General features: G+C 52.9%; 1 protein-coding gene across 1 annotated transcript in view; it reads right to left on the reverse strand.

Annotated features, from left to right (window-relative positions):
• Window positions 1-15,455, reverse strand: part of LOC133343123 (calcium-transporting ATPase type 2C member 1-like) — a 60,215-nt gene that overhangs the window by 18,547 nt on the left and 26,213 nt on the right. Inside the window, 10 exon segments of the mRNA XM_061552628.1 lie at window positions 1,494-1,591; window positions 2,501-2,625; window positions 4,718-4,784; window positions 6,517-6,592; window positions 7,990-8,058; window positions 8,783-8,956; window positions 9,731-9,839; window positions 11,869-11,930; window positions 14,025-14,060; window positions 15,176-15,265. Of these exon segments, the coding sequence (XP_061408612.1) occupies window positions 1,494-1,591; window positions 2,501-2,625; window positions 4,718-4,784; window positions 6,517-6,592; window positions 7,990-8,058; window positions 8,783-8,956; window positions 9,731-9,839; window positions 11,869-11,930; window positions 14,025-14,060; window positions 15,176-15,265 (906 nt within the window).

Consider the following 15,455-nt stretch of genomic DNA (forward strand, 5'->3'; position numbering starts at 1 on the left):
AGTGGTGATATTTACACACCGCACCAGGTACTCATTTGAGGCCGAGTTGACCTAGGGGAGGCCCAGAACCGGTTCAGATAATCGTCACCGGCACAACATCGCACAAAGCAAAGACTCAACAACGCTCTGCGGAGCCGGGCGAGAACCTACGAACTCCAACGACGACTGCCGCTCTTGGCGCGTGGAGTACGGAATGCTCTCCCCTTGCTCTCGACCTGTTACCCTCCCGTGGCTTAGAGAAACACGACCCCCACTCCGCGCGAGAAGACTTCACGAGACGCAGTGAACGGCGCCACTGCTGCACCAGCTCTCAGTAGCAGCAGCAGCACTCAGCATCACCAGCACTCAGCAGCAGCAGTAGCAGCAGCAGCAGCAGCAACAGCAGCAGTAGCAGCAGCAGCCGCAGCCGCAGCAGCAGCAGGAGCAGCAGCAGCAACAGCAGCACTCAGCAGCACCAGCTGCAGCAGCAGCAGCAGCTCTCAGCAGCAGCAGCAGTAGCAGCAGCAGCAGCAACAGCAGCAGTAGCAGCAGCAGCCGCAGCAGCAGCAGCAGCAGGAGCAGCAGCAGCAACAGCAGCACTCAGCAGCACCAGCTGCAGCAGCAGCAGCAGCTCTCAGCAGCAGCAGCACTCAGCAGCAGCAGCTCTCAGCAGCAGCAGCAGCAACAGCAGCAGCCCGGCTCGCGTGCGAGCGTCATCCGGCCACGCCAGGGTCCTGCCCCGCGGGGGACGCAGACAAACCGGAGGCGGAACCCGGCTTGTGGCTGTCGGCTTGTGGCTGTCGGCCGAGTTCATTTGTCCCAGAGGCGAACTCGAGTTCATTTGGCGCGGGCAACTTGGTGGAGGCAAAGGCGCAGCCCCTGCTGTTGCCGGCTCACGCCACTGCTGCCGGAAGGGCCTCGAGTGGAGGCGGCTCTCGTGATGATAACAGCCACGACGGTGATCTCGGTAGTGCTGATGATGATGATAGTTGGCGCTGATGATTCTGCTGGTTCTAATGCTGATGGTAAAGATGATGATGAATATAATGGTGATGATGATGATGATAGTGGTGTTGATGATGATGATGATAGTTGGCGCTGATGATTCTGCTGGTTCTAATGCTGATAATAAAGATGATGATGAATATAATGGTGATGATGATAGTGGTGTTGATGATGATGATAGTTGGTGCTGATGCTGCTGCTGCTTCTAATGCTGATGATAAAGATGATGATGATGAATATAATGGTGATGATGCTGATAGTGGTGTTGATGATGATAGTGGCGCTGATGATGCTGCTGCTTCTAATGCTGATGATAAAGATGATGATGATGACGACGATGACGACGATGATAATGCTACGACAAACAATGACAATGATGACAGTCGCCATAACCTTGACAACAGTAATGGTGCCGATGCTGCTGATGATGATGTTGCCGATGATGATTATGATGGCGACGATGATAACGGTGATGATGGCGGTGGCGGCGGTGGCGATGATGTGGATACCTCAGCCAGCAGCCCCTCTGACGTGAACACTCGGGTGACGGTCATCTCGTTCGACGTGAGCGTTCCGGTTTTGTCGGAGCAGATGACATCACAGCAACCTGAGAGGTGAAAGGGCAAAGGGCAAACAGTCAGCCGCCAGCTCGGGCGTCGGTGCCACAACAACAAGACGCTGCCCCGTCGGGGTGGGCGAGTGTCCGATGAGCGGGTGAGTCTCTGAGTGGTTGAGTCAGTCTCTGAGTGGGTGAGTCTCTGAGTGGGTGAGTCTCCGAGTGGGTGAGTCTCCGAGTGGGTGAGTGTCGGATGAGTTGGTGAGTCTCTGAGTGGGTGAGTCTCTGAGTGGGTGAGTCTCTGAGTGGGTGAGTCTCTGAGCGGGTGAGTCTCCGATGAGTGGGTGAGTCTGATTAGTGGGTGAGGCTCTGAGTGGATGAGTCTCTGAGTGGATGAGTCTCTGAGTGGGTGAGCCTGATTAATGGGTGAGGCTCTGAGTTGGTGAGTCTGATTAGTGAGTAAGGCTCTGAGTGGATGAGTTTGATTAGTGAGTAAGGCTCTGAGTGGATGCGCCTCTGAGTGAGTGAGTCTCTGAGTGGGTGAGTCTCTGAGTGGGTGAGTCTCTGAGTGGGTGAGTCTCTGAGTGGATGAGCCTCTGAGTGGGTGAGCCTCTGAGTGGGTGAGTCTACGAGTGGGTGAGTCTCTGAGTGGGTGAGTCTCTGAGTGGGTGAGTCTACGAGTGGGTGAGTCTCTGAGTGGGTGAGTCTCCGATGAGTGGGTGAGTCTACGAGTGGGTGAGTCTGATTAGTGGGTGACGCTCTGAGTGGATGAGTCTTTGAGTGGATGAGTCTACGAGTGGGTGAGTCTCTGAGCGTGTGAGTCTCCGATGAGTGGGTGAGTCTACGAGTGGGTGAGCTTCTGAGTGGGTGAGTCTCTGAGTGAGTGAGTCTCTGAGTGGGTGAGTCTTTGAGCGGGTGAGCCTCTGAGCGGGTGAGTCTCTGATGAGCGGGCGACCTCACCAAGCGTCTCCACCGTGGGCAGTCTCCTCACCACCGCGTTCTTGGCGGCCATCCTCATCACGCCCAGCGCCAGCGTCACCGTCACCACGATGGGTAGCCCCTCAGGGATGGCTGCCACCGCCAGGCTAGAGGTCACAGGTCAGGGAGACACAGGGGTCAGGAGGAAACGTGGGTCAGGGGTCAGGAGGACATGGGGGTGGCTGCCACCGCCAGGCTAGGGGTCACAGGTTAGGGAGACACAGGGGTCAGGAGGAAACGTGGGTCAGGGGTCAGGAGGACACGGGGGTGGCTGCCACCGCCAGGCTAGGGGTCACAGGTCAGGGAGACACAGGGGTCAGGAGGAAACGTGGGTCAGGGGTCAGGAGGACACGGGGGTCAGGGGTCAGGAGGAACCAGGGGTGGCTGTCACCGCCAGGCTAGGGGTCACAGGTCAGGGAGACACAGGGGTCAGGAGGAAATGGGGGTCAGGGGTCAGGAGGACACGGGGGTCAGGGGTCAGGAGGACACGGGGGTGGCTGCTACAGCCAGGCTAGGGGTCACAGGTCAGGGAGACACAGGGGTCAGGAGGAAATGGGGGTCATGGGTCAGGAATACCCAAAGGTCAGGAGGTCACAGGGGTCAGGGAGACATGGAGGTCAGGGTCAGGCATACGCGGGGCGTGAGGAGTCAGGGAGATACAGGGGACATGGAGACACAGGCGTCAGGGATCAGTGAGACAGATACCCTGGTCAGAGAGACAAGTCGTCAGTAATAATGATCATTCATATTTATGTCTACACAGCACCTCTCAATGAAAAGATCACAAAGCGCTGTACACGGGAAATTTTCAACACTCCACAAATTAAGAAAAAATCTAAGTGCTGTACAGGACAACAATTAGGTATATGTATGAGTTTGTGTGCACCCACGGATGTGCGTGTGTATGTGTCTTTATGCTAGTGGGGAGCGGTAGTGTAGTGGTTAGCTTGCGGCACTAAAAATTAGTGCGAGCCGAGTTCGATTCCCGCTCACGGCCACCGCCAGTAACAATAACCTGAATCAGTACTGGGCTTCCCCTAGGTCGACTCAGCCTCAAATGAGTGCCTGCTGCGGTGTGTAAACATCGCCACTGGCGAGACAAAGGCGGTCGGGCATGGTGCTGGCCACCCACTCCCTCGTGTACCATGCTGGCATTCATAGGGGCTCGCTAACAGCACTTGCCCCAACAGTCTGTTAAGACTATACGGGGAATCTTGATTTAAAGTTTTCGTGACTGCAGGGATTCATATTCTTGGTTCTTTCGGTAAAGTCACGTAGAAGGGAAATAATAAAATAATATAAATATGAAACAATAAAAATTCTCACGACGTTTCGACTGCAACACAAAGAAAATTTTCTTGCTGTGGATTTCCCACCTGACGACGATTGCTTGTGTTGCCGTCGAAACTTCGTGAGAATTTTTATTGTTTTATATTTTTATTAGTTTATTATTTCCCTTCTATGTGACTTTACCGAAAGAACCAAGACTATACGGGGGATCTTCGTCTCTTTTAGGTTTATTTTGGAGGTATGTTGAACTTCTTTTGCACCGTACGTGACCAACCGTGCTAATCGGAGGTGCAGGGGAAGGGCCAACAAACTAAACAACAAAAGCAATTCCAAAAAAAACAAAAGAGTTTTTCAATCTAGTTTTAAAAGTGCATAGCTCCAGTGGCTTCCCGATAATGTGTGTATGTGTAATGTGAGGATATATCCGGGTCGCTGATGTATCACACCTCGTTACGATGATTGGCTCTGCCGGTCCTGGCCCATAGCCAATGGGGTGAAGTCTAGAGGCGTGGCTCTAACGTAATGGGAAGGTGACATCTGTAAGTAGAGGATTGGTTCTGCTGGCTTTAGCCACAGCCAATGGGGGGACGAGTCAGGGGCGTGGTGCTGGGAGCGTACGATGGAGTCGAGAAGATTCCATAGAGGCTAACCAGGATTGGTGGAAAGGTACCACGCGACCCGGGTATTAAAAGGGGTGGAGACGAACAACACGTGGTCAGATCTGGAACGAACGGAGGGTGAGGCCATGTTGGAGCGGGGTCCAGGCTGCCACGTGGCCGCGCGTGTCTCTCTCTCTCTCTCACGCTGTCTGTCAGCAGCGTGAAGGAGTAAGATGGGAGTGTTGTGAACGAAAGACAAATAAAGACCGGATTCCAGAAGTCGCTTCCACGACCTTTATTACATACGCACCTCACGCCGATGGTGAACATATTGAGCAGAGACTTCCCCTGGAGCCATCCGGCCAGTGCAATCAGCCCTGGGGAGCACGATCACACACACGCGCACGCACACACACACAGTGTGATTTCTTCTTGGTTCTTTGGGTAAAGTCGCGTAGAATGGAAGTAATAAAATAATAAAAATATAACATAATAAAATACAATTCTCACGACGTTTCGGCCACAACGCAAGCAGCCGTCTTCAGGTGAAGAACAGGTCTGTCGAGAAGACAGAGTCTGAATGAAACACCCCAGGCTTGGAGCGTCTATTTAAGCTGGGTTGGAGGGGGAATAGCGCCTTATTATTGTATTATTTCCATTCTACGTGACTTTACCGAAAGAACCAAGAAGATGAATCCCTGCAGTCACGAAAGCTTTAAATCGAAATTTAACAGTGTGATTTATCGGTAAAATATTCCCACGCCCGGCACATCACGTCCAGTATACCTTTAGATACGACTATGGCTCGCAATCACGTGCTACATACTCCATTCTACCAGTGACACGGATAATTCACTGGTCAACAAAAAAACATTTTTTTCTGGCCTGGACTTTTGCAGCTGTTTTAGACTAATTTCAGGGTGCTGATTCCAAATCTGATCTCAGATTTGCTCTATCACATCTCATTTTTAAATCCTTTATATTAAGTTCGCTTGCTTGCTTGCTTGCGTGCTTGTGTGCTTGCTTGCTTGCTTACGACCGTGCAAATCTTTCGGTCGTTTTTTAACCCACTTCCCGTGATCCAATCGAGCTGACATTTTGCACACAGACTCGTTGTGCGAGACAATTAATATTCGTGAAAAAAATTTCCAAAATTTTACACTGTTTAGGGAAAACAAATTAAATATTTAATTACCAATTGCTTAATACTGGCAGACAATCATCTGACCCATAGGTGGCAGCCATCTCAAGCCAGAGGACGAGAGGACTCTAGCCGCCACGCATATAAAGGATTTATAGTGAAAAACTTTGTTTTTACTGGTTATACTTATTATGCTATCGGCATACCCCATTTTCATTGATTTTACCCGAAATTAACTCTGTCACTTATGATTGCAAGTTGTTGCGAGTCAGTGACTGCTTTAGTGTTAAAATATGGCGCTGTATTTTTAGGATAGTGTGTTTATAATATCATTTTATGTAGATATCCACATTTATTTAATATTTTTCTTCTGCAGTTTTTATTGAAAATGCAATATTTGATATCTCAAAAACCTGGTGTGATAGACAAAAACTGATGCCAAATTTGGAATCAGCACCCCAAAATTACCTTAAAACCGTTGGAATACCTTATGCCAGAAAAAGTGTGTTGACCAGTGTAATATCTCTCACACGGAACACCACATCCAGTATCAGCTGTGCATGTTACAATACAGAGTGTGCGTGTCTTCCAGAAGGTGTCTTTTCATCTGGTTTGTTCGGAAACACCTTCCAGAACATGGTCTCTCCCGAGCAATACATGGACGTTCACCCAGACACCACACCAGCCAGTCAGAATCATCTCTTCGAGAATGTGTGGTGGTGGTGGTTACACACAGCGTGGTGGATGACACCAAACAGTCAGTCTGATATCGACCGAGTCCCCCAACATGGGCGGAGGAATCGACGAGTGAAGTTCACGTGCAGAGTATCGCCATGGTAGCAGCAAGAGAAGAGTGATCACGATGCGACTGACCGCCAGCGAGCGAGCGAGTGACTGGAGTGAAAAGAGCGATTGCTGGGCCGTCGATGAAGCCGACTGCCTCGCGTACAATTCCATCGATGACTCACCGATGATCCCGAAGGAGTACAGGGACAGCTGCTTGCTCAAGTGATCCATGTTTTTCTGCAGGGGAGTCTTTGGCGCCTGCAAATGTCAACAAGTGTAGAGTCAGCCATCTGTCGCACGCAACATTTTTTTTTACTTTTCTAAAATCCCGATTGTGCTGTCGGCGTCGCGTCACCAGAAGAACTGCCCACGCAGAAGTCTCACGCGAGCAGTGCAACGACGTCCCGTGTTTAGAGGACGGCCCACGGAAAGTAGACATTGCAGAACTACCTCCCGGAGATATCTTCAGGCGGTGACCTCTGGTCCGCAGAGGGGCAGCGCTTTCTTCTCCGCTCGAGCCGAGGGTTCATTGCGCGACGGTCAACCTGATCCAGCACTCTAACCCATGAACTGTGGAGGCTCGGGTTGGTTATTTCATACAAATATGGTGCCATGCCCTGGGCCTTTTCAGCGGAAGGCAGTGAGGCAAAGTGGATGAAAAGTAAGAAGAGGTTTTAAACTTCCTGGCAATAAAACAGGCATTAAGATTAAGATGTTCAAACTGAAACAAGTACTTTGTGTGGTTAATGCAGTAACTTGATTCCTTGCAAAAGGTTTCTATTTGGTGTTTGAACATCTTAACACCTCCTGTTTAATTGCCAGAAAGGGTAAAAAAAAACTATTCTTATTTTTCCTAATATCATCGTGTCCCCTTCTGTGTGGGATAGAGCGTTGCCCCCTCGCACATGTTGGGTTGTAATTCGGGTGCTCCGGTTACAGGTTACCCCCCTCCCTCCGCCCCCACATGCACAAACGCTCGCAAATTGGCTGGGGAACATCTTAATATGTGCAGAACTGCAGAGCAATTGTTGGTGCAAAACCATCCAGCTTGGTCCTATGTGGTCCACGGCGACCGTGCGACGCAATTGTACACGAACGACGAAGCTGCCCAAAAGACGAATCGTTTGATTTGGAATGGACACGAATTTGAGTGCGGAACCCAATGCACTCATGGCGACGGGGTTTGATTTGTCCTTGCAGTCACTGGCGGTCACGGTCATCTCACTGCGCTTTAAGAATGGGAGAGAGGGAGGTGGGGGAGGCGTTCGCTCCAATCGCAGCCCCTAACCTGGGATCTGCGACCTCTGGCAAGCGAGTGAATAGCCAGCGGCAGATACGGCAGCAGCAGCAGCTACAGCAGATAAAGCAGCACCTACAGGAGCAGCAACAGCAGCAGAAGCTAACGCAGCAGCTACAGGGTAGCAACAGCAGCGGCAGCAGCTACAGAGGCAGCAGCTGCCACAGCAGCAGCTACAGCAGCAGCTACAGCAGCAGCTACAGCAGCAGCTGCTGCAACAGCTACAAAGGCAGCAACAGGAATAGCTACAACAGCAACTACAGCAGCTACAGCAGCAGCTATAGAGGCAAGCACAGCAGCAGCTGCAGTAACAGCAGCTATAGAGGCAAGTACAGCAGCAGCGGCAGCGTTTTCTCACCTCCTCCTTCTGCATCATGCGGAAGACCTCGCCGAACTGGGAGTTCTCGCCGGTGTTGACGACGATGCCCTGCACCATGACGTCACAACACAGTGCCGTGAGACCTCACCATCGTCATCGTCACCATCAGCACCACCGTCGTCGGTGGCCTGCATTATCTCCGTCATTGATAATTGTTTTTTTACCCTTTTATCTGGCAACAAAACTGACACCTTTTTTTACAAGGAGTCATGTTGCATAGACCACAATACCTGCGGTCGGAAGGCAAACAAAAAACACAACTCTGATAATGTATGCACTGTCCTTGAAATTGATTGGTCCACACCCGAGACAGCTTTTCTTGGAGCCTAGTCTCACATGGTGTTGGACCAGATGAGTTGTGCGCCTTTTGGCGTCATCTTGCGTCGTCATTACGCTCACGGTCTCGTACATTTAACGCTGTCCGTGGCGCTCTGTCTTCACAAAATGCAGCCCACTACAGCTCCGTAGTAGTTACCTCTTTTGAAATATTACATTCCTGTTCTGATTGAATAAAAATAGAAAGGGGAACGAAAATGAAAGTATTTTCATAAAAAAAAATGTTAACCGCGTTTTAAATACGTTTTTCGATCCTGCACAATGTGGAACAAACATTTCATGATGGTGGTTGTCAAGGGGGCCCCCCCCCCCAATCTCACAGATTTGGCCACTGGGGGGGGGGGCACGCAGTGGGGACAAGGCACCCCCTGCCTGCCCCCCACGCTCGTTACTCCGCTGTTCCTCGGAGCAAAAACCCCGAAACCCCACCGCTCACCTTGCCGCGACCGCTCCGCACCAGGGTCCCCATGAACACGATGTTGACGGGGCTGCTGCTGCTGCCACCGCCACCGCAGCTGCCGTCGAGGCCGGGGTGAGCCGCGTCCACCGTCTTGGCGTTCGGCTGGGTCTCGCCCGTGAAGCTCGACTCATCCAGCGTGAGCTCCACAGCCTGGCGCAAAGAGGCCCACAGTGTAGCGTTAACAGACTGTTGTGGCAAGTGCTGGTAGCGAGTAGCAGTGCAGCCTATGAAGGCCGCCACTGTGGCATGCGAGTGGTGTGGGTGGCCAGCGACCATGCCCACCCAGCCGCCTTCGTCTCCCGGGTGGCGATGTTTTTTACACACCGCACCCAGGTACTTATTTGAGGCCGAGCCGATCTAGGGGAGGCACAGGACCGGTTCAGATCATCGTCACTGGTGTTGGTGGCCATGGGCGGGAATTGAACCCGGGTCGCCGGATTCATAGCGCTGCGCGCTAAACCGCTGTGCAACCGCTCCCCCACATACACACACACAACAACAACCGCCATTCGCCACTAAGTGGCGGTGATGTCACCACGACGCTTGTGCCAGGCCATGTGCACGTTGAGGCCACGTGAAGTGTCGAATGCCCGCTGGCAGGAGGTCACGGGGCAGACCCAGGTGCCACGCACGGGTCGACTGACAGAGATGACTGTCTGATGCACCACCTGTGCCCCCTACTGTGCCAATCTGCTATGCTTTAGCCACCCGGCGCTCCGCTCGTTGCTGTGAGCGTCGCTCCTCCGCCCTCCGTTGGCTGTGAGCGGGAATCGAACTCGGGCTGCCGGGTTCGTAGCGCAGCGTAGCGCTAACCGCTGCACTACCGCTCCCCACGAGCTCACCCCATACTCGCTCACACACACACACAACAACAACAGCGATGTGGATCATAATGTCCCGGCGTGTGTAAGCTCGCGGTGACACCTCGGTGAGTCTCAGGTCGGCCGGCACTCGGTCTCCGAGCGCGAGGCACACGAGGTCCCCCGGGACGAGCTCCCTCGCCAGGAGACGCTCTGTCGCTCCCCCTCGGACACTGGGAACGCAGACGCACGAGGGCACGCAGACAGACAGGTTAGACATGCTCACGCACGGATAGACATGCAGACACACACACGGAGTGACATGCATAGACACGTAGAGACATGCAGACATATAGACATGCAGACAGACAGACATGCAGACACACACGGATAGACATACAGACAGACATGCAGACAGACAGGTTAGACATGCTCACGCACGGATAGACATGCAGACACACACACGGAGTGACTTGCATAGACACGTAGAGACATGCAGACATATAGACATGCAGACAGACAGACAGACATGCAGATGCACACGGATAGACATGCAGACACACACACGGAGTGACATGCATAGACACATAGAGACATGCAGACATACAGACATATAGACATGCCGACAGAGAGATATACATACAGACACACACGGATAGACATACAGACAGGCAGACACACACACAGACATGCAGACACACACACAGACATGCAGACACACACGGATAGACATGCACACACACGGATAGACATGCAGACGCACACAGATTGACATGCATACACACACAGACATGCAGACATGCACAGACAGACAGAGATGCAGACAGACAGATATACATGCAGACGCACACACGGATAGACATACATACATACAAACAGATAGACATGCAGAAACACACACAGACTTGCAGACACACACACAGCCATTCAGACATATACACAGACAGACATGCAGACACATACAGACACAGAAATGCAAGCAGATTAGAAGACATTCAGAAACACACACAGACTTGCAGACAAACAGAGAGACATGCAGAAACACGCACAGACTTGCAGACACACGTAAGGGGCATCATTGTCTCTGTGTGCCGTCTCAGATGTCCAGGTGTTCAGGTGTTCATGTTTGCGTGCATTTATGGGGAGCGGGAGTCAGCGCGCTGCACTACGAACCCGGCGACCCGAGTTCAATTCCCGCTCACGGCCAACACCGGTGACGATTATCTGAACCGGTCCCGGGCCTCCCTTAGGTCGACTCAGCCTCAAATGACTACCCGGCGTGGTGTGAAGTAAACATCGCCACTAGGAAGACAAAGGCGGCCGGGAGTGGTGCTGGCCACCCACCCCCCCCCCTCCTCGTGTGCCGTTGACGGCCTTCATAGGTGCTCGCTAACAGAACTTGCCCCAACAGTCTGTTTCGGCTACACGGGGGATCTTTGTCTTCGTGCGTTCACGCGCGTTCACGCGCGCGTGCGTGGTGAGTGGTGGCGCAGTGGTGTGGGCACTGTTCAGCGAACCTGGAGACCTGAAATTCCATTCCTGACTATGACCAAGTGTGGCTGCGTGCACGTGCGCACGCACACACAACAACAACCGCCATTCGTCACTTAGTGGCGGTGACGTCACCACGACGCTTGTGCCAGGCCATGTGCACCTTGAGGCCACGCGAAGTGTCGAACGCCCGCTGGCAGGAGGTCACGGGGCAAACCAAGTTGCCACGGGTCGACTGACCGAGATGACCGAGATGTGTGCCGAGATGACCGAGATGACTCGGTCATCTCGGCGCACACGCACACACGCACGCACACGTGCACACACACACGCACGCGTGCGCGTGTGGAGTAGGCTCGTGAAGGACGCTGCTGCTGCTGCGCAGTTGGAGGCAGTTCCCCGCGCCTCCGGCTACAACCGAGGGCAGAGGAGCGACGCTCGGAGCCCCGGGCGGATCAAACGCAGCGAGTTGGCGCAGCAGGGGGGCACAGGTGGTGCATCAGGCCCGTCATCTCGCTCATTCGAGCCGTGGCACCACCTGGGTACCGCCCCTTGACCTCGTGCCAGCGGGCGTTCCACACTGCACGTGGCCTCAACGCGCACGTAGCCTGGCACAGGCGCCGTGGTGACGTCGCCGCCACTTAGTGGCGAATGTCGGGTGTTGTTGTTGTTGTGTGTGCAATGACTCTGCGTGTCGTACAAACTGGTCATGCGAACTTTGCCCAACCCCAGTTCCCCCCCCCACCCCCCCCCCCGCAAACCACTCCTCACCAGTTGCATTCCGGGGGAACCAGTTTGTTGAGTTCTTCCAGAGATTTTTCTGAGCGATACTCCTGTCGGGTTCAAACAGAAAAAAGAATCCTCGATCAACGCCACGTACAACGCATGCAGATCGCCGCCGCAGATTAGGTAAATGTTTGCATTCAGTGTTGAAACATCGGCAGGGAGTTATGTATGCGTAACCACCTCCCCCCCCCCCCGCCTTTCTACTGGCAAGCCTAATGATTAACCTGCAAGCAATGTGCCACGAGTAACATTGTGCTGCTGCACAGGGACAGATGCCACTGGGGGGTCCCCTAGACAAGCCACCTTGGAAGCAACCATCGCCCCCTCCCGACAAAAGTAACGCCCGCTCCCAGACCCGGTGCCGAGTCACCTGGTGCCGCACAGCGACAGCTGCCACCGGGGGTGCCCTTGCGAATGCGTCTGGGTTGGGATGCCAGTCCCTCGTCGCGCGCACAGCACGACGAGACTCACAGCGGCGTGGAGCAGAGCGGCTCTATGGGCCGCAGATCATTGCTATCGTTGTTATTAACACATTGTCCTGCGGAGGGAGCTGGTAGGAACGTTGGGTTGCTCGGTCAATGGCCAGGGTCAACGGCGGCGTGGTGTATTCCGCAAATATGCCCGACTGTGAGGGCGGGCACAAGCCGGCGTGAGTAGGTTAAACGTTGAGTTTTATAAGGGCACCACGGGGTGACCAGCCCCTCCCCACCCAGCCCCTCCTCACCCTCCCCACCCAGCCCCTCCCACCCTCCCCACCCAGCCCCTCCCTCACCCTCCCCACCCAGCCCCTCCCTCCCCTCCCCATCCAGCCCTTCCCACCCAGCCCCTCCCCATCCTCCCCTCCCCACCCTCCCCTCTCCACCCAGCCCCACCCCTCCCATTTTCGGATGCACGACGGACGGACGGACACAATAATCCCCTGTGGGCTGGTGTAACCAGGATGTTCCTACCAGTATTATTACTAAAACTGTTGTAGCTGAAGAAAGCGACTTGATGCTAACTCAGGTCGCGCTCACAAATGGGGGCGGCGATGTTTCACGCGTCTCGACGCTCTTACTTCGTTTTCGATTCGATTAAAAGATTCGATTAAAAGACCGCGGACACATGTTGTGCACGTGTGTTGTTCAACTTCTTTTGCACCGTACGTAGCCAACCGTGCTACATCGGAGGTGCGGGGGAAGGACAACAAACTAAACACGCAAACAGCATCTTCTTGGTTCTTTCGGTAAAGTCACGTAGAAGGGAAATAATAAAATAAATTTAACATAATAAAATAATTCTCACGTCCTCAGGTGAAGAACAGGTCTGTCGGAAAGACAGCGTCTTCAGACGCTGTTTAATTTTTATTATTTTATTATTTCCCTTCTACGTGACTTTACCGAAAGAACCAAGAAGATTAATCCCTGCAGTCACGAAAGCCTTAAATCGAAACGCAAACAGCAGTCCTGAAGAAATTAGCTTTCAATCGAGATTTCAAAATGTCAGTCTACAATTGCACTTATATATATATGTTTTCTACTTTGCACAAGTCCTCAGGTGAAAAAATATACAGACGTACAGACTGACGCAAAAAATATATTTTCTTCACCTGAGGACGATTGCTTGTGTTAGCAATCGAAACGTCGTGATATATTTTTTAAAAATCCTTTATATTAAGTTCGCTTGCTTGCTTAGGACCGTGCAAATCTTTCGGTCGTTTTTTAACCCACTTCCCGTGATCCAATCGAGCTGACATTTTGCACACAGACTCGTTGTGCGTGACAATGCATTTTCGTGAAAAAAAATTCAAAAATTTTACACTGTTTAGGGACATTTTTTTAAATATTTAATTACCAATTGTTTAATGCTGCCAGACAATCATCTGACCCATAGGTGGCAGCCATCTCAAGCCAGAGGACGAGAGGACTCTAGCCGCCACGCATATAAAGGATTTATAGTGAAAAACTTTGATTTTACGGGAATATACTTGTTATATCTTCGCGACTTTACCGAAAGACCCAAACAGTACACAATACACAGTTTTGAGTTTTAGCCTCGGGGTAATGCGAAAAACGTCTCCCCGACGCACTGCGTTGCTCTGGGTGTGTGCGTCCCAAGTCGGTGCACAGCTGGCGTGCAAAGTGTGGGCGGTAAAGACTCACCTGTACAAAGGCCACCGTCACCACGATGACAATGGCCTGCAAATCGCACACACACACACACGGACAACAACAAACACCCTTTGTGTAGCCGCAAAGACCGTGGGAAAGAGAGAGAAAGTGCTATTAGCGAGCGCCTATTAAGGCGGACCAGTGTTGATCGTGTGTACGTTGAACTTCTTTCGCGCCGTACGTAGCCGACCGTGCGAATCGGAGGCGGTCAGCACTAGCCCAACAGCACCTACGTCTTGCCCCGGGGTTCTGATATTTACACAGCGCACCACGTGCTCGTGCAAGGTTGACGTTGACCTAGGGAAGGCCCAGCAGCTGTGCGGTTGATCACCGCTGGTGCGTTACCCGTGCGGTACAGACTCACGCAGAGACCCGTGGACTCACACGGACATACAGACTCACGCAGAGACCCATGGACTCATACGGACATACAGACTTGCACAGAGACCCATGAACTCACACGGACCTACAGACTCGCACAGGGACACATGGACTCACACGGACCTACAGACTCGCACAGAAACCCATGGACTCACACAGACGTAGACCCGCACAGAGACCCATGGACTGAAACGGACATTTCAACTCACACAGAGACCCATGAACTCACACGGACCTACAGACTCGCACAGAGACCCGTGGACTCACACGGACCTACAGACTCACGCAGACACCCATGGACTCACACGGACCAACAGACTCGCACAGAGACCCATGGACTCACACGGACGTACAGACTCACGCAGACACCCGTGGACTCACACGGACCTACAGACTCACGCAGACACCCGTGGACTCACACGGACCTACAGACTCACACAGAGACCCATGGACTCACATGGACCTACAGACTCGCACAGAGACTCATGGACTGACACGGACATTTCGACTCACACAGACACCCATGGACTCACACGGACGTACAGACTCGCACAGAGACCCGTGGACTCACACGGACCTACAGACTCGCACAGAGACCCCGTGGACTGACACGGACATTTCGACTCGCACAGAGACCCATGGACTCACACAGACTGTAGACTCGCACAGAGACCCGTGGACTCACACGGACCTACAGACTCACGCAGACACCCGTGGACTCACACGGACCTACAGACTCACACAGAGACCCATGGACTCACCAGGGTGATGCTGATGGCGTCATCCACTTGCTTCGTGATGACGCTCACGGCGGCGGACGCCAGCAGCAGCAGAATCATGGGGTTCTTGAACTGCAGGAGGGCAACGGGGGCAACGTTGGAACGTCCGTGACCTTCAGCCTCACAGCCCGTCCCTTACAGCTGCCGAGGGTCAAGTCAAGCCCGGGCAGTGACCGCTTACCGCGGGTGCTGTAGGTTGTTGGACGGGGCTGTTGGTGGTGGTGATGTTGTTGTTGGTGGTGTTGTTGGTGGTGGTGATGTT

This window comes from Lethenteron reissneri, chromosome 2 (assembly GCF_015708825.2).
Source record: "Lethenteron reissneri isolate LAM-NWPU_2019-01 chromosome 2, ASM1570882v1, whole genome shotgun sequence".
Lineage (NCBI taxonomy): Eukaryota > Metazoa > Chordata > Hyperoartia > Petromyzontiformes > Petromyzontidae > Lethenteron > Lethenteron reissneri.